Below are 19,225 nucleotides of genomic sequence, written 5' to 3'. Positions count from 1 at the left end.
GGAAATGGTCTAAACTCCTAATGATCTTCCATTTTGCAATTTGGGAAGGGCACTATTCTAGTAGGCTAGATACCCCTTTTAAATACCAAACCTTTTACTAATTGCTATGATGTTGAGCTAGACTAGAGTGTTCTCAAGATCCTTTTTCTAACTTTCACATTCTAAGATAGTGAGTCTCAAGCTTCAGTGTGCCTAAGAACCCTCAGGAGATGTTAAAATACACTGAATCAGCAGGTCTGGGGTGGGGCCTGAAATTCTACATTTTTAGCAAATTCCCAGGTAAGATTGATGCTGGTCTGGAGACGCACTTTGAATAACAATGCATTTGGATTTTGAAATGTCAGGGATCTTTGTTGACAACTTGGAAACTGGTGGAAGAACTTACTGTGTGTCCCTTGGGTGGACTGCTGGTCTGGGGTTACCTGGTGCTGTAGGGGTGTGCGCCTTTGCTTGTCTTTTATTCAGTTCTGTAAGAGTAGAAATTAAGGTGTGGAGTATGTTTAGTAAATGGGATGAATTTTGTTTAATAGAGGTACAATTGATTTCAGCCCTGTAGGAAAAGATAGCTTCCAAACATTACTGTTTCTTTTCCTATAGGATTATCAACCACTTTTGCACAATTGGCAAATTCTTTTCAGTATTCTTGATTGCCCATATTTGTACGCGTTCTGAAAAGTCTCCTTTAACTAGGTTTTACCTTTTTTGAAAATTATACTGTTAACATCACTGGTCATTAGCAATTCATTCATTAATTTATTTATAGCAAGAAACGCTTGCGGGGCGGGGGTGGGATGGGGTTAAAGGGTGGGAAACATAAACTCCTCTAGGAAAGTGGGTGGTCAGGCATCACGCTTTCCTGACTTCCAGCCCATGTGTTAGGTGAGGAAAACACACTTTACTTCTAATCTTAGCCAAGTGATGAATTCCCCTCCCAGGGCTAGATCACAAAATATGGTGGAAGAAGACGCCTTAACCATTAAGTATCAAGAGGTTGAGAGACCTGCCCAAGGCCAGTAGGAAGCTGTAGCTACTCTGGGATTCGAACTCTGACCTCAGGACTCCCCCAGAGCTCTATACACCATCTGCCGCCTAGTTTAATTTGAAGCCCCTAAACTGATGGCTCGCATCCGTAGACAATTGTAAGAATTTGACACCCCTAGGTGTCTGGAGTCTTCGTGACGCCAGACGCGGGGTAGAGGACTGGGCCAAAAGGCAGGACTTGAGGAAGGGGGCGGTGCCCGGGACAGGGGGGCGGAGCCCGGAGCCGCCGCGCAGACCGCCCCGCCCGGCATCGAGGCGCCTCCCCGGGCTCCGCCTCCGCGTATCTGTGTCCGTGGCGGTCGCTATCCATAAAGTTGTTGTTCTGCCAACATGGCGGCGCCCATGGTGACTGATCGGGCCGTGTTTGCCTAAGGTAGGAACCGAGGCGTTAAGGAGCCGCAGGCCAGAGCCTGTCATCAGGTTAACCCCTGACCCGGGCTCCGCGGAACGAGAGACGAGGCTCAGTCTCCTCTCCCCCGGATCGGGAGGTTACAACTTGCTGGGCGCAGGAAGGAAAGGTGTGGACTGAGTTCGGTGGTCTCGGAGCCGTGCCGTTTACGAACTGAAACAGTCTCTTAGATCCGGGTCTTGAGACGCTTGGAGCCGTAGACCCCGTTGATAGCTCTGAGCCCCTCTCCAGAAAAACACACGTGTACACATAGGTTTGTACTCAAGTTCCACTTCCCCATCCTTACCTTTGGTCCCTGGATCTTTGCTTCCTGGGCTAGGGGTTTGGACTTTGTTTAAAAGCCATCTAGTGCATCTGTGTGGCCCACAGGTCATGGCCACAGCATTTAAGGGCTCGAAGGGCCTCAGAGACCATTTGGGTTTACCCCTCATCTTAAGGAAAAGCTGAGAATCCAGACAGGAAATAATTCGTCTGAGATCATACAGGGAATTTTAGTAGTTGCAAAAGCCACGATCTGTTTTGTTTTTTTTTTTTGTCACAAAACTTGGTTCTTTTAAGGTTATATTTCCCAGGTACATTCTCTTACACTTTCTTTTGGGCGCACCAAATACCTTCACGTGCTTCTCCATATGTTCTGTTTCTTCGCCTGACTTCTAGGTTTCTCTGTCCATACATGATTGTCAATTTGGGTACAGTGAGGTCCCTCCCTCAGTGATAACATGCCACGACCTCCACCATTCTCAAAAAACCTTAAGCCCCAAGTGAGGTTGAGGTCAGGGCTGACTCTAAAGAGAAGTGCAGTAGTGGGGATTGATGCTTTGGAAGGATCAGGTAATACGGTGGAAGAAGACAAGATTCCAAACATCTAGGAAAGGAACTGGAGAAGACAGAGCTGAGGAAGAAAAGGGCCAAGTTGATAATAAATACAAGACACGTGCCACACCTTTTATATTCATCCTATGGGCATAGGCCTCTAATAAAATGGCTGCTCCTTGTTACCAGGAAGAGGCAGTACCCATGGGGGCTTTGGTTGTGGAGTGGGCTAGCATAGGGCCTGGGAAGTAAAGGACAGGAACGGAACTGAGCTCCAGGAAGGTCTGAAATAAATAATAGCCCTCGGTACACCATATACTGAGTCCTACTGAGTCTTGGGAACCCTCTAACACAAAGAGTGTGAACTTTTCTTAAAGGGTCTTGGCACATATTACTAGATTGCAACCCAGAGAGGTGGAATCAGTTTACATTCCCACCAGCAGCGTATAAAAATATACATTTCTTTTGATTTAACAGGTTTTTGCCAATCGGATAAGTGAAATATTTAATTGTTGTTTTAATTTGCATTTTTTGATTAGTCGTAAGTTGATCTTTTTCATATATTTATTAGCCATTTGTGTTTTCTCTTCCTTTTTTTCTTTGCCCATTTTAAAATTAAGTTTTTTAGTGTTTCTCTTCTGATACGTAAACTCTTTATAGAGTAGGATAACCTTTTGTTGTTGCAGTTTTGGCAGTTTCAGCTTAATGTTTGCTTTCTAATTTTGTTCATGGTGTTTTTGATATACAGATGTTTGACATTTAGAGAGCGATTATTAATATTTTCCTTTCCAAATTCTTCCACTGCATTTATTCTCAGGACAAAACATCCTGCACCTTGTAAAGAATTATTAAGTATTCATCTATATTTTTGCCTTGTTTTGTGGTATTAAAAAAATTCTTTATGTGGGATTTACTATGGTTTATGGTTTGAGGTGGGGCTCTAATTTGAATTTTATCCCCATTCACTGAATAATCTATCACTTTCTAATCATTATACTTGTTCTTTTTTCTTTATGAACTTTAAGTTCTTTTAAATACCCAGATCTGTTTCAGGATTCTCTAGTCTATACCATTGGTTTGTGTAAAGGAAAGGTTATTAGTGACCCAGGTTTTGTGCAAACATTTTTAGAAAGCTTGTTCTTGTTGTATAGACAGGGAATGTTGTTATGCGTTGTTTATAATTTGGTGCATAGTATAAGTAAGTTATAGAAACAGGATTAGAACTTTAAGTGCAAGAATAACCTTTATATTGCTCATATTGGTGATCTGTATGCATTCTTAGGTTTTCATTTGTCATAATGGCTAATCATCATTGAAACCAAAAACTTGTGAGACTGCAGTTCAGGTCAGTTTGTATGTTTATCATTTTGTTGTTTCCCATTGTTTATATTTGAGAGGATAGTCCAAAACACTCTACTTATATGTTCTTAGGAAATGTAGTCCAGGAGAGAAATAGCAGGCATCTTTCTGTGTGCCCTTTGCTAAACTGGCATTCTTTGGCTTACAAAGATATGGAAACACTGACTTAGCAAGAGAGCCATGAAATCCATGACCCTTGTAGATAGCTCTAATTAAGCCGAAACTCAACTTCTAAAAAAAAATGCAATTGCCTTAATTGTACAGTGTCTATATATTAGGTTGGTCATATGGAATTGCTGCTATTCAACTGATTTTACATAGTTCACCATTGTAACTATAGTCATATCTACTCACTTTAAAATAGCCAAGCCCAATGTATAAGGAGTTGGTTTTTTTTGGTTTTTTTGTTTTTGTCTGTTTCTGATTCCACCCCTAAAGAAGCAAGAGGTGTTAAATACAGTGAGAATTGGTATACCAAGAGTTGGTATGACAGACCAACTTGTAAACTTATAAAATGCCAACACTGTGATGCCATTTTATGTGAGTGTGAAATTCACTTATATAAGCCTGTAATGAACCCTCTTGGCAACGTTTGTGACCCAGTACCGTTGTGAAACAAGCCAAACCCTAGTAGATACGGAAAGCATTTTGAGAGAATCGAAGAACTAACATCAGCTTAGCGTGCCAGGCCCCTCCTATATTTCTGTCTTGGTTTTGATAGATCTGTTATGAAAACTGTGGCACTTTTCTAATGCTGTTATGCAGGAAGACAGAGTTTTGGCCATTTGTTCATAAACCTTAACTATTTGATGACCCATCGCCTCCACCTTTTTAATAGTGATACAGCATGAAACTTCTTCCATGGGGTCATTTCTGGAATTCACCTTTGGAGGAAACCAGTGAAACATTCAAGTTGAATTTTGACTCATAGCTGGATATCCTGGGAGGCCCCGATCTATGGGCTGTATTCCAAAAAACCATAGCACTCGCCATTGTTAGACATATATATTTATTTGTGTTGTTTCTTACCTGCTTTTCTCTACTAGTATTTAAGTGCTGTGAAAGAAGGGACTTTGTTTTTGTATCCCCAGTGCCTTGAACTGTGTGGACCTGGTGGTACTCAGTCTATATTTGGTAAATGAATGAAGAACTAAATGAATAAGCAGTCTTCTAAATAGTGGGTATTTCCTGGTTCAGCCTACTGCCTATATTTAATTCATAATATGTATGAGAAATGCTACTAATCGCTCAGGTCCCCGGTCCTCCTGGGAGGCCTGTGTTCAGATCCCTTCTGATATTTGAGCCTAAGGCCAAGCTGTATGCCTGGAGCTCTTCTGAAGCCTGGACTATAGGGAGTGAATGAAGCCTGCTGGACAGGCCCTGGGCTGATCTGAAGGGAAGGGGGCGGGGCTCTGCTCCCCGCATGCAGCCTGTGAGGTTGTGGCAGGAGCTGGCCCCCGCAGTGGTTGCCATTTGTTCCTATGGGGTTTTTGTACCTTTGGTGTTTGGGGGTCACTGACCACCTTTGATATGTTTCATTAAAAAGGTTGTGCTTAGCTCAACTGAAATTCTAAAGTATTCTTTTCAGGGAAAGAAATCATCAAAAGAACAAGAGGAAAGCGTGTGAACCGGCTGGGAACATGGCTGTGCTTAGTGGCAGGACAAACTCAGGAGAGGGTTCCAGGCGGCTCACCAGTGTGCTTTCTGCCCTCTTTTTCAGGGCCTTCCCAACTTCTGAAGAATGGCGTCTGCTTGGCAGAGACTGGGTTTCTTTGCCTCACTGCTGAAAAGGCAGCTAAGTGGTGGGCCAGATGTCCTCAGCTGGGGAAGGAGGGTGATTCCAGGATGTACCAGAGGTATTTACAGCGCCACGGGACAGTGGGTGAAAGAGTATACGTTGCAGACAAGAAAGGATGTTGAGAAATGGTGGCATCAACGAATAAAAGAACAAGCCTTGAAAATTTCAGAAGCTGATGTGAGTATTTTGATAGATTCTGAGAGGGTAGAGAAGAGGGGGCCTGGACTCTCGGGTCAGACTGCCCAGTTCAAATAAGTTATTAAGTATGCGACCTTGATCCAAATGACTGAATCTCTCTTTCCTTCAGTTCTTTTATGTCAAATGGACAATGATAATAATAGTGCCCGCTGCTCCCTGGGTTGCTTGTGAAGGGTAAAAGAGAGCAAACACGGATAGTGCTTTTCAGAGTTTCCATGTGGTACGTAAGGTCCATGCAGACAGCACCACACTGGGTTTTCTGGGGCAGCTTTACCTGGGGAAGCTCATCAAGACAGCAGCCATAGCAGGTGTGGGGTCCTCTGTGGTCCATTGCATAGTGGGGCAGCACACCGGGATCTGGCAGCGTCAGGTATGAGAGATGCCTGGGCCCCTCAGTGGTGCAACTTTCATGCTGCATCATCTGAGAAGTACCTGCCCCTTCCCTGGCGTGGCTTTGGCCCCCACCCCTGCTCTGCCCCCTCGGCATCATGGTTTGGGAGGTACCAGCCCTTCCCTGGTGTGGTCTGGGGCTGGGGCTGGGGCCCAGCCTTGCAATAGCAGTTGTATGAGTTAGTGGACCCCTGGCTTCTGGTCCATATGCACCAACTCAGTTCTCTACCTGATTTGTCTTACGTACTTGGCTGGGGCCGTTTCCATGGAGCGCTCTGCTGGAGGCTGGCTCCTTCTCTGCAAGGCCAGCCTGTTGGGGATCAGGCTTGGATGCATTAACCATTACCGCTGGTAAGAAAACCTGGTCCTGAGAGAGGTGTAGTGTCTTACAAGTGCAATGATAAAAAGGAAGGTTTGACTGTAATGCATAATTATACATACAACGAAAGCTTGACTTTTACTCATTAGGAAGTGAAAAGCCTTCGTGGCAACGTGAGCAGACTAATCTGACTAAATGTATCTTGGAAACGAACGTTAGGGAGCAGTTTGATTCAGAATAAGGAGCTTAAAATTAGCTTCTTTTTTTTTCTTTTGGTTTAGATTAGTATTCAATGACTTCTAAATATTTTGAAGTTGTGGTTTTTTGATTTTGTGACATCTCATTCTTCTTAAGCATGTAGTTTTTTTGTTTGTTTTTTAACAATTAAATGGATCAAAACAAACTACGTTTCAATAGCTGGTAAACAGCTTTAGGGACATTGTGGGTGATCCCTGGTGGCACTGTCAGGGTTTGAAATAGGGAATGGAGAGGGAGCACCCGATGAGGAGTCTGGAGCCTGGACAGGAAAATCCTGGCTCTGCCCCAGAATCCGTGTGAACTTGGCAACATCATTCACCTCCTTGATCCTCTCAATCTTCGCCTTGTTTATCTTGTGGAAGTGTTTTGAAATCAAATGAGAAAATGTGACCAAACGCATTTTTAAACCGAAGTGTTATATAAATGAAAGGTACAAGAGAATAAAAATGTGTGGTGTGTCTTTGTCAGGAGCTGAGATTTGACAGGATGCTGGTGGATTTTGAAATATTTATAATGGACCTTACTGTTGTATTAGATACATTTGAAGCCCACTCGAATGAATTTCTAGAAGTTGAATATTTTGCCGTCATCATCGAGATCATCTTCAGAAAAAGAACTTCTATTTAATGAGTATTTTGCTAGGTGTTAGGCACCATCTGTCCATTTATGATCTCATTTAATCCTGAAACAGCCCTGGGAGTAAGTATTATTACCCTCATTTCGGGGGGTAAGAAAAGTGAGGCGTAGGGGGAGGTTGGGCAATTTGTCGAGATGCCCAACTCACCTGTGGCAGAGCCAGGATGCTGACCCCGACAACTTTGATCACATGTTCCCTGAGCTCATGCTCTCACCTGGACATTCTTTTGCCTCACCTTTGCTTTAGGGATTGTAAACTGAGCCCAGAAAGGCAAAGGAATTTGCCAAAGGCTTCAGGGCCAGTGGCTAAACTAGGACCAGACCTAGGGCGCCAGAATCCTACCGAGTCCTCCTCTCTGTCATCCTCCAGGCTTGGTGACAGCTTCGGAGCTGGATCTACAAAGAGGCAGAAGTTATCTTTCTCCTGATGTCCGACGCTGGCAAAAATAATACGACCCATTTATAAAGATCATCCTTTTCCCATGGCTTACAATCTTAATTTCTTTTGAAGGCTGAAATTCCTACACTTTTATGTAATTATAAAAATTTTCTTTTCTGCTTGGTTAGAACATAAACTCCCATGATTCCTTCTCTTCTTTCCACCCACAGAGGATAGAACGCATTTCATTGTCACAGAGGAAAATGACTTAATTCACACAGAAAGCAAAAGACGGGGCAGGCAATAAGCCGAGTACCTTTTCTGCAATAAATAAAAATATTCATGAATATTAAAGACTTTTGCTAGCAATACTTTTCTCCATATCTTCCATAAACTCAGTTTTGGAGTTTGGCTTAGCTACTATAAAATGAATCACTCAATTTTACATAAATTTAATCTTTGTTGGACAGGCATACAAAAAGGAGATGCTAATGAAGAAGTTACAATGTGGAAAATATTTGGGGCAAGAATGATTGTTAAATAAACAATATAAAAATAAATATATCACTGTACTAAAAACAAGGTGATTATAATAAAAGAAAAATCGTTTTAATGTAAAAACTTGAAAATGCAAAACTAGAAATACTTGATATCAAGGGTTTTCTTGTTTTTTTTTTTTTTCGGGTTCCAAAGAATTCTGTAACAGCTGTTTTCCCATGTCCCTAGAAACGAATCGAGTGGATAGTTGGCTTATGTCCGATCCTGTGCCAAGTAACGGAATGAGGTCTTGCACCTCCTTTGAGAGACTTGTTAGCAAGCTGAGAGGATTATCTGTCACTTGTCTTCATAAAGACAGTTAGTCCCAAGTCCTCACTGACTTCTGAGTCTCAGGTCCTCTCACACTCCGGAGGTTTTCCTAAGAGTTACGGATCCGCAGTTTCCAATTAAAGTGTGTGATCAATGTGCTGCTTTCCATCCATTTATCTAAGCCAATAGCAGTTGTCACTTCAGCATTTCGAGATGATTTTCTAGTTTGTGTAGAGCAGTTCCAGACTCCTTATTTATTCCCTTCTCTCTTTTCTTCCTTCAGTCAGCTTTGCTTACCACTTGCTGGTAATTTCTAAAGGATGGGGCAGCACGGAGAAATTCCACTCTAGTCTATTTGGCCACATGTTAGTGGCTCTGTTAAAAGTTTGTTTAACTTCTTTGCTGAAGGAAGTTTAAAGCAAGAGGTCAAATGAGATTTGGAAAGAATCTGATTTCTTGTTTCTTCTGCTCCCCTGATGACAGTTGGCTGTGCCAATGATCAGTCATGCAAATACTTAAGCAAAAAAACATAATCCACCCCCCAACACATACACCAAAGAACGGTTATGAATATTCTGTTTTGCATTGTCTTTCATTACTTTTGGGGACTCAAAGCCTTAAAGAACCCCAATAGGGCTCTAGGAAGGGAGGAAGGACAGAAAGAAAACCATGGTGGTTTTCATGGTGAAGACCATGGTAGTGATATCACACTGTTCTGACCTTTCGCGACTAAGAAGCAGTTACCTGTTGCTCTTCCTTTCTTCAGAGGAGCCCCTTCTCCCCATGGAAGGGCTTAGGCTGGGCAGGAGGGACATTTCTGTCACCTGGACAGGATTTGTGAAGTTTGCTGGGGAAAATGCCCGTCAGTATTAAGTGCCAGTTATTAGGCTTTCAGAGCACAAAGGCCAACAAACATTCACCCAGCAGTTAGTAAACTCCTGGGGGCAGCTTGGGGCTGGGCGGTGGGGAAGGGATGATTAAAACTCTGCCCTTGCCCTTGAACAACATGTCCCCAATAAGGAATCAGTTAAATGACTACCACTTTCCCTTTGGAGCTTTGTCCTCTCATGTGCATGAACTTGGGACCGCATTTACCATTTTACCGGTGGGGGAACTGAGGTGCGACGTCAGTGTTCCGATGAGGACTTCCTGCCCTGTGTTCGTTCTGTTGGGATGCACGTACCCTTTCCTGTGTTTCTCATGGCAGCAGAGTTCTGTGACCCTGACCACCCCAGAAAACAATAACCATCTCCCTTCACTGGCTGAGGTTTTCTTCTTACCTTCCCCATTTCAACTTTTTCTGTTAAGGAGAAACCCAGGACCCAAACTGGTGCCTTAGGATCTTGGTCTTTCTGCCAAACCCAAGTCTGAAGGCAGCTACAGGCGATTTGGGAAGGGGCTCCATTTTTCGAGATGTCACATCGGTGCGGTTCACCATTGCTTCCTGGAATTACATGGATAAGTGCTAGAGCTTCATTTGGAAAAAAATATAGTTCTTCGAGACCTAGATAGAAGCTGCCTTAAAAGAAAAGCTTTTAAAAGAGAAAGAAAAAGATTAAAAGTATGTATGGGTAATTAGCACTTTAAGGTTGTTTGGCACCATTTTGGACATTCTTTAGCTTAGACCAGGGCTTTGAATTTTGGGTTTTGACATTTCTTTTAATTTATTTTTTCATTGGGGAACAGTGTATTTTTTCAGGACCCATCCGCTCCAAGTCAAGTAGTTGTTTCAATCTAGTTGTCGAGGGCGCATCTCAGTGGCCCATGTGGGGATTGAACTGGCAACCTTGGTGTTATGAGCAGTGCGCTCTAACCAACTGAGCTAAAATGCCTGGTTTTGACATTTTTGTCAATTTACATTATGGGGACAATTTTTTATTTATTTAATTTGTTATTTATTTTTCAAAGATTTTATTGGGGAATTGGGGGAGGTGAACAGAGAAGCTACTGTCCTTTTTTGTTCTTCAGTCTATTTGTGGAGGACATCGCTTCACTGGCCCATGTTGGTTTTATCATTGCACTCTTCCCTGGTGAGGCAGATAGGTGCCGGCCACCAGATGGCTGCTCACTGCAGCTCTTGGCAGCTCACGCTGGCTGCTGGCTGCTCACGGCAGCCCACGGGAGCCCACTGCAGCTTCACTGCAGCCCACGCCACCGTCGCCGGCAGCACACAGCTGGCCAGCTCTAGGCTGAGCTGTCGTTCACCATCTCAGCTGCAGAGGGCGCAGTGTCACTGGCCCTCATGTGGGATCCGAACCGGGGTCCCACCACCCAGTGCTGGCGTCCCAAGCCAACTCCCAATGAACACGCCACTCGGCCGGCTTGGGACAATTTTTTAAAAAGGAAACTTTTAAGAATGTTAAATGATGACCTTGAGTAAAGTGTGCGTGCAGGGTTCGCAGTACATGCTGAATAAATACTCATCGCCGTTCTTTGTCATTCTTCCCTAGATGTCAAAGCCCAAGTTCTACGTGCTGTCCATGTTCCCTTACCCTTCGGGCAAGCTGCACATGGGCCATGTGCGCGTCTACACCATCAGTGACACCATTGCACAGTTCCAGAAGATGAGAGGGATGCAGGTAAGGGAAGGCCTGCTGGAACGGCTCTTTTCTGCCTCATTCAGGACAATTAGAATGTAATGTGTGTTCAAGGCAAGTGGTGAAAACCAATTTTAGTTAAGATGAGGACAGCTTTGGAGATAAACGTGAAAAGCTCAGTGTTTCCTTTTATGAATTGGAAGACATTAGAATGAAGCTTCTAGATTAATTGGGGGGGGATAGCCATGTGTTGGATGCTGTGCTAGGGATGGAGATGGGGTGGGGGTGGGGGGAAAGGTAGCCACAAATATGGGTAACACGTGATGTCTCCCCAGGAGCTAGTTTGCAGCCTGGTGAGGGTAAAACGCATAAATAGATAATCACATATAGGGGGGTTAATCCAACAGTATGAATAGGGATCAGATGTTGTGAGTAGGAGGTGGGGCCACAAGAGATTTCTCTGTTTGTATTTGATATTTTCTGTATTCTCTAAGGAGCATGTATTTATTTCATAATAAAAAAAGTAAAATTTTTGTAAGAGAAAATATTTGGGGAGCAACAGCTCTGGGGGAGTTGGGAAAGGCTCCACCAAGAGGGACCACCTGACATGGATCTGAAGGGGAGAGGAAGGAGGAGGAGAAAGACCCTTCATTGGCTGATGGGGGTCAGTTCCATTCACCCCGCTGCCAGTTACCCCAGAGCCTGCTCTTTATTCTTTAGTGACACATCATCTGTCCAATGAGGTGGGAATAATCATTGTACTTCGTTTAACTGCTTAGAGAGAGGCGGGATCATAGAAGGGCTGAGAGCATGGGCCACTGACCCAGATTGCTAGAATTTGAATACCAGCTCTGAACACTTCGTTTCTGTGTGACCTTTGATGAGATACTTAATTAACCTCTCTATAAGACACAGTTTTCTCTCACCTGTGAAGTGGAGATAAAATAGTACTTGCCTATTGGCCTGTTACAAGGATTCAAAGAGGTGACTATGAGGCACTTGGCACATACGTGGCTCATAATAGTAACCAGTAAATATTAGCGCTGCCAGCGGAGGGCTAGAGCCTGCCCATACCAGCTCCCGGGAGCCCACTGTGCATCTCTGCCCAATTCTGTCTTTATCAGTCACCTTAGTAGCTTAAAATCCAACATGCTGGGGGTACTTACACCATGGAAATCAGCAAACACTACAAATCGCTTTTTCCTCCAGAGAGCTGGTTGCTAGACATTACCTGACTCTCCCACTGGCTATTGTTAATCTGTCCGGGTCTGTACAGATGAAATCTGCCACCTCCCTGGTCTTTGTAAAGGTTTTCTTTTAGAAAGATAAGTGCATCCTTGTCACAGTTGGTTTGAAAATTTATGCCGAACTGACTGACATTAGCAGCAAGAAGTATTCCTAAAAAGGAAGTCAAGTTACCACGTCTCTTTGTCACTTGAAGAGTTAATAACTTTGTGCTATCAGATTCAGAGATTTGTGTTCTACTTTAAGATGGCCAAAGGTGTTTGTCTCCCTGGTTTATGCCAGATGTCATTTCCCCCAGACATTGCTTTCCATCATTTCTGCTGTGTTTATTAGAAAGAGGCGGTGTGGAATGAATTGGCTCTTTGCCTGAAATATAATTCTTTAACTGTGATTCTCCAAGTCGATTTATCTTACACTTTTATTTTATTTTTTTTTACTTATGCCAACTTATTTTGGACAATTAGTGAATATAGGCAAATCACTGAAGATTAAGCTTTTACAGCAAAACTACATGTATGATAAGGCGCAGAGAAGCCCTTTGGCAGATAGGTGGTTGAGGGGGTGGAGGAGGGGATTCTAACGTCCCTGGATGGATGAGACGTTACAGAGAAAGCTCAAGGCAGAGTCCTAGACCAAGATGTCCTGGGACTCTTGTAGGCAGCTCAGGCTCATAAGATAACATGGAGTTGCCTACAGTAACAGAGGCCCAAGGTCAGACTGGACCCAGGAGTTGGACAACCTTTCTAGCTGAGTGATATTGCACGTCACTTAGTGTCTCTGAATCCCACTTTCGTCATCTGTAACATAGGGATAACAGTAATTCTTCCCTCACGGGGTGTTGTGCAGGTTACGTGAGTTAGTACATGTGTCTGGCCCATAACAAGTCCTTAATAAGTGGTAGCCGTGATTACTATTTATACTGATCTGATTTACTCTGGGAAGTCATTCATCACCATTTATTTTGTTTTTTACTTTTCAACAAACAACGAATATTTATTGAGCGCCAATTATGTGCTAGACTTTCACCACCATTTAATAAATGAATCCCTGCTCTCCTCTGCCTGGAGCCCACTGCATGGAGCTGCCTTCTGAGAAGCAGCTTGATTGCAAATCATTATCTGTAATTTGTATTATTTCCCCTACGATTTGATTGGTGCCTGAAACCACTACGTGCTTTTTGGCTTATGGTCTTAGTCGGTGTGAGCAGCAAGCAGGCGCTTAGGGTTCTCTTGATTCCTCAATTTCAGTTGCTCTGGTTAAGATGATAAGCTGTCTTTTTGGGGTATCCTCCAGGTTTCCTTGAAATTAATTACTTGTTAAATTTCATACCCCACATTTAAGTCAGATCACCCCCAAATTTAACTGCCAAATTTGGTGACAATGTGTCCTACCATTTTCAAGTGATACAGCAAAAGAGAAACAAAAATCTCTGTAATCGTCAACATTGTACAAGCCTGTTCAGCTGCCTCTTGTTTTAAAATCCTCCTTTCCCAATGTCAGGATAAGTCTTGACATTGGATTCAAGTCAAGTGTAATAATCCTCACTCTAAGGAAGGAAGGAATAGCTAATCTTTAATAACAGGGTCTGATACATGTATTGATTAAGTCATTCAATAGTCATTGTGCACCAGCTTTATTCTAAACACTGGCTTTCTACTGTATTATATAGAAATACAGTTGACCCTTGAACAACGCAGGGATTACGGGCGCCAACAACCCCCCAGCGCAGTCGAAAATTCAAGTATAACCTTTGAGTCCCCAGAAACTTAACTACAGTTGTCTCTCGGTATGCATGGGGGCTTGGTTCAAAATCAGTCAGTGGACCTAAGAAAAATTCAGCAAGCTTTGCCTCTTTCTACAACTTGTTAATTTGATGGTTGGTTTGCTTTGTTCTTTTTTTTTTTTTAAAGATTTTTTTTGGCGGGGGGAACTGGGGGGATGGGAACAGTGCTGGGGAATTGGGGGAAGGGGAACAGACAAATTGCTGTCTTTTTGTTCTTCAGTCTAGTTGTGGAGGACGTTGCTTCACTGGCCCAAGCTGGCACCATCATTGCGCTCTTCCCAGGCGAGGCAGATCAGTCGCTGGCTTCTGGACGGCCGCTCACTGCAGCTGCTGGTCGCTCACGCTGGTTGTTGGCTACACACGGTATAGCCCATGGCAACCCACTGCCACAGGGGCTGCAGCCTACACCGTCGCCGGCAACTCATAGCAGCCTAGCTCAAGGTTGAGCTGTTGTTCAGCATCTTAGCTGTGGAGGGCAGTGTCACTGGCCCTCATATGTGGGATCGGAACCGGGGCCCTCTGGCATCCCAAGCCAGTTCTTAACCATTGCGCCACTCGGCCGGCCCGGTTTGCTTTGTTCTTGACTAGAGATTTGCAAGGTAATTCTAAGGTACACTAAGAAATAGCATTATGGGAAGTGAAAAAACATGGGAGTGACCCGTGCACCAAGTCTGCTCCTTTCAAGGCCACCAGTGATCTCCATGGACGGATCTCTGGCTTCACCTTTCTCATCCTCAGCAGCACGTGATACTGTAGACTGTTTCCTTCTCCTTGAAGCACTTTGTTCTCTTGGCGTGATACTCTACTCTCCAGGATTTTCTCCTCCCAATTTACTCCACAGGTTTTTCCTGCTCCACTCCACCTTTACACATTATCAGGCTGAGAAAGTTCCCCTCTATTCCTAGTTTGCTGAGAATTTTTATGATGAATTGGTGTGGATTTTTGTGAAATGCCTTTTGTGCCTCTGTTGTCTTTTGGAGACGATCTGTGGTTTTTCTTTAATCTGTTAACGTGATGTTTTATGTTGATTGATTTTTAAAAAATATTAAACCAGCTTGGTGTTCCTGGGACAAATTTCATTTGGCCATGATGTATTTTTTTTATGTATGTATGGCTCTATTCAATGTTTTAATATCCCTATGTGCATGAGAGAGTCTGATCTGTAATTTTCTTTTCTTGTAATGTGTTTGTCTGGTTTTGATATCAGGGTTCTGCTGGCTTCATAAAACAAGCTAGGAAGTGTTCCCTTCCTATTTTCTGAAAGCATTGTATGTTATTGGTATTATTTCTTCCTTTATTGTTTAATAGCATTCACCAGTGATGGCACCTGGGAAGTTTTAAAATTACAAATTATAATTCTTGACTGGAAACAGCACTATTCAGATCTTCTGTTTCTGCATGTTTTACGTTGTCTTTTTCAGTGAATTTGTCCAACCTGCCTCAGATTCTGTTCTTCTTATTTTTTCTGCCTTCGCATTTTTTCTCTGTCTACTTTCCCAGGTAGTCTCATCTATCCCCTTTACTTTAAATATGATAATCTTTAAAATGATAAACATTTCCAACACAGAAGTACAGAGAACATTATCACAAATACCCAGTCCTGCCTTCCCGATATAATAGATATTGCCATTTAATCAGATTAACCTCAGCTTTTCTTTTTTTAATTGTACAGATGCAGTTGTGCCTCTGCACAATGCGATTTCAGTCCTCCAGTTCAAAGTAACTCTCCGAAAGTTAGTGTATGTCCCGGCCTTCCTGTACTCGTGCTTGATCTGTGTATTGTTTAGGATACATACACATATGTACATGTTGTATTGTGTGTTTTTAATTTTACATGAAAGGTATCTTAATACTCTGCATATTGTTTCACTCGGTACTTTGTTTCAAGATTACCCTGTGTTTCTAGAGGTAGTTCATCCATGATAAGTGCCATGTAATTATGATAATATTTCATTGTCCCTTTTTGCATTGATAGAGTTTTAGGTTGTTTCACATTTTTGCTCCAGTGAACATTCTTGTACGTGACTCGTTAGCCTGTGGGAGAAGTGCGTTGCTGGGTCACAGAGTGCATGCGCCCCATTATTACTACATCTTGTCAAGTTGCTTTCTAAAGTGTTGGTGCCGATTTATATGTACTCCTACTGGCAATGAGTGACATTTCTTACCACCCTACATCCTTGACACTTGTTAACGTTAGACTTTTTAATCTTTGCTAATTTTGTATATAGGAAATGGCATCCAATTGTGTTTTTAATTTACGTTTTTCTGAGTACTGTTCTAGAGAAGCTGAGATATTTTCATATGTTTATTGTTTGTTTAAGTTTCCTCTTCTCTGATCTGGCTTGTTCTTGATCTGCTTGCTCTTCTCTGATTGACTTGCTCATGTTGTTTGCCAAGTTCCTCTCGGATTGTTTGTCTTTTTTCATATTGCTCTATAGGAGTTCTTTATGTAGTCTGGATTTTTGTTTCTTTGTTAGTTAAATGCAGTGCAGATTTCTTCTCCCAGTCCATGGTTTGTCCTTGCATTTTGTGAGCCCAGCCAGACCACAGATTGTAACTTGGGTTTGAGAATGGGCAAGAATGATGATTTGGAAAGTTCAGGGTTGCTTTTACTTTGGTTTCCTCCTATAGAAAGTAAGTTGTGTGAAGGAGAGAAATGAGACAAGGGTACCAATGGATCAGGGGGGTCCCCCATGCTCTTGTTGTAGCGTAGAGATGTGCCTGAAAGCCATGATTGTCCCAGTTCTCTGGGGAAAGCTAAAGTTACCATCAGCCGACCAGACCATGGACACCAAGCAGATGAAAGACCTAGGCCCAAGGCAGAAGACCTCCTCTGGGAATGTGGAGGGAGGGACGTGCCAGGCAGATAAATCACCCAACTTCCAATCGGGACACATGTGGACTTTATAAGTGGAGAGGTATGTGTTTTGGGGGTGATGAATTGATCAGGAATCAGGAGCTTTAGGTGATGACAGTGGCCTACTCTCCCCTCCCCAACAAACCTCATAGATTTGTTGCAAGGTTCGTTCGTATAAGATGATCAATGAGAAAACCCTTTAAAAACTGCAACGTAATTTTCCAGTGTAACCCAATTAATAATAGCAATAATAAGGAAGTCCTGAGGTTTGGATGTTTAAACAGGGGCCGCTTGAAGCCAGAGATAAATTATTCTCTTTCAGGAATCAGAAAAGGCTGTACTGCCAATCGGTTTCTTCATAAACTTGTACAATGTCTGATGACAGATTTAAAACTTAGTGCCATATGGTGATCTCGTCGTGTTTTCATATGTTGTACGCACAGATGGCTGGAAAATAAAACCACCCGCCTCGCACTTCGGCTGGTCTCCCCAGCACCTTCTGGGCCAGAAGGGAGGTGATTGAAGCATCAACATGCCCAGTCCCCCTCACAGACTCGGGCTCACTTGTCTCGGGCAGAAAGCCGCCAGGCAGCGCCCGAGGACAGTTGCCTGCCTGGGACTCTTTGCTGTTCCCTGCGGAGGAAGAAGGACATTGAGGCTGTGTGTCTGGCAGCTGGGGGATCACAATGACATTACGTACCAATGTCAGGAATCAAGGGGGAATTCTTAGCCAGTGAATGATAATCTACATCTCATCCGTTTTCAGTTTGCCAGTCAGTCAACAAGTGGGTGTGTAGAGCCCAGAATGCATAGCATGGCATTTAGTTTCCAAATTGTCACATCTCTGTAGCATCTGAAAGGAGAGAGTGGGTTTCCACAGCTCATGCTCTCAGACGTAATTTGAGGGCGAGGATGAATTGCTGGTCCAGTGTTTTGATTGGAAACCGGCTGATGTATCTGCCTGTCACGTCCCTCCACGTTCCCAGAGGAGGTCTTCTGCTTTGGGCCTGGGTGCTGTCACTTGGATTTTTTTACTCTGAAGTGTTTGCTTGAATTTGATCCCCAACCTGTAATCATGGTGGGTTATTACACTTGCTAAACAAAATTAAATGTTATGTTTCTCACTTCTTGGAAATAAACTGTTGAATCTACTCCAGAGAAACCATGGCACTCTCTGAAAATAGCTGCTTTTTGAGAAGCAGTAACCATGGTTGCTGTCAATTAGAAGCTGAATTGGTTTCCGATACAAAGTTTTGTCTTATGATGAAAGGGTGAGAAATGGATTGTTCTTAGGAAATCGGCTGATTCTTTCATAGTAACAGCTGTGCTACTTCTCTCTCCATTCGGAAGTCAGACACCAAAGTCTTCTCTTCTACCCACAAAGCCTCTTAACTCTACTCGATCTCGCTTCCTGTGTTGGAGGAAGACCTGTACCACTCATTGCCTGTTCTTTTTTTCCTTCTTAAAGTATTTTAAAATTGTACACAAAATTCCATATTCTCCCTTAAAAAAAAAAAAGAAACATGACAGAGATAAGGCTGCAGTCCCCTTTGGCCACGCCCTTGGGCAGTAATCCCTGGTCTTTCCCAGTGTATCGCTCCAGAGCCTTGTCTGTACATTGTCACATGCAGCTGTGTTCTCTCCTGTGTCCCTTCTCTTAGTCTGCTTGCCATCCATCCTGCCTGACAGCCATGATTCTGGGGGGAGGCACTTGTTCTTGTTAATTTTGGGGAAGAATATGAACTATTAAGAAGCTTTAAGATTTCTCTAACTTTATTTTCATAGACAGCTTGGGTACTATGTGAGCTAAAACATCTTTTTATGTAAATTTCATCTGACAACAAAAATAGAAATGAATAAGTATATTATGTAAACCCAGACAGGTTATTTTGTGACTGTCTTCTGTATTGACTTTATTTAAAAATAGGGACAGTACCTAACAGAATGTTAATAGGCAGAAACATTGAACGGGTGCCATTTTGGCAGTTCCAACAGAGAAAGCAAGTGGTGGTTAAGTTTTCCTCTTTCTCGTGGGATGGTTACACAAGAGTTATGTTATTCTGCCAGCGAGGCAGCCCGAGGAGAATTAAAGCACAGCTGGAAGCTGCACTCCTGCGTTGTCCATGGAAGTACTGAAGAACTTTCTAGTAATCCAGCACATATACCCCACTTGGGATCCTTTTTTTTTTAGCTCTTGAAAGTTAAAAAGAAAAGGAGAAAAAACTATGAAAATTATAAATAGAAGGGAATGTTTTTCATCTATGGATTAAGCAATACTCAAGAGAAAGCTATATCCCTAAAGGTTGTTTGTTTTAGTTGGGATTCTTAGCCAGTGAGATAATCTACATCTCATCCATTTTCAGTTTGCCAGTCAGTCAACAAGTGGGTGTGTAGAG

The 19,225-nt window shown here is 43.0% G+C and overlaps 1 protein-coding gene across 1 annotated transcript in view; it reads left to right on the top strand.

Moving 5' to 3' along the window:
- Positions 1-1,336: 1,336 nt before the first annotated feature.
- LARS2 (leucyl-tRNA synthetase 2, mitochondrial) overlaps positions 1,337-19,225 on the top strand; it is a 133,693-nt gene continuing 115,804 nt past the window's right edge. The window contains exons 1-3 of the mRNA XM_019630964.1: positions 1,337-1,414; positions 5,343-5,597; positions 10,858-10,986. Coding sequence (XP_019486509.1) covers positions 5,364-5,597; positions 10,858-10,986 — 363 coding nt within the window. The 5' untranslated portion in view covers positions 1,337-1,414; positions 5,343-5,363. The remainder of the gene's footprint in view (positions 1,415-5,342; positions 5,598-10,857; positions 10,987-19,225) is intronic.

This window comes from Hipposideros armiger, unplaced genomic scaffold, assembly GCF_001890085.2.
Source record: "Hipposideros armiger isolate ML-2016 unplaced genomic scaffold, ASM189008v1 scaffold_18, whole genome shotgun sequence".
In the NCBI taxonomy this organism is placed as follows: Eukaryota; Metazoa; Chordata; class Mammalia; order Chiroptera; family Hipposideridae; genus Hipposideros; species Hipposideros armiger.
Note: the sequence above shows the minus strand (reverse complement) of the source record. Positions and strands in the feature narration are given on the sequence as shown.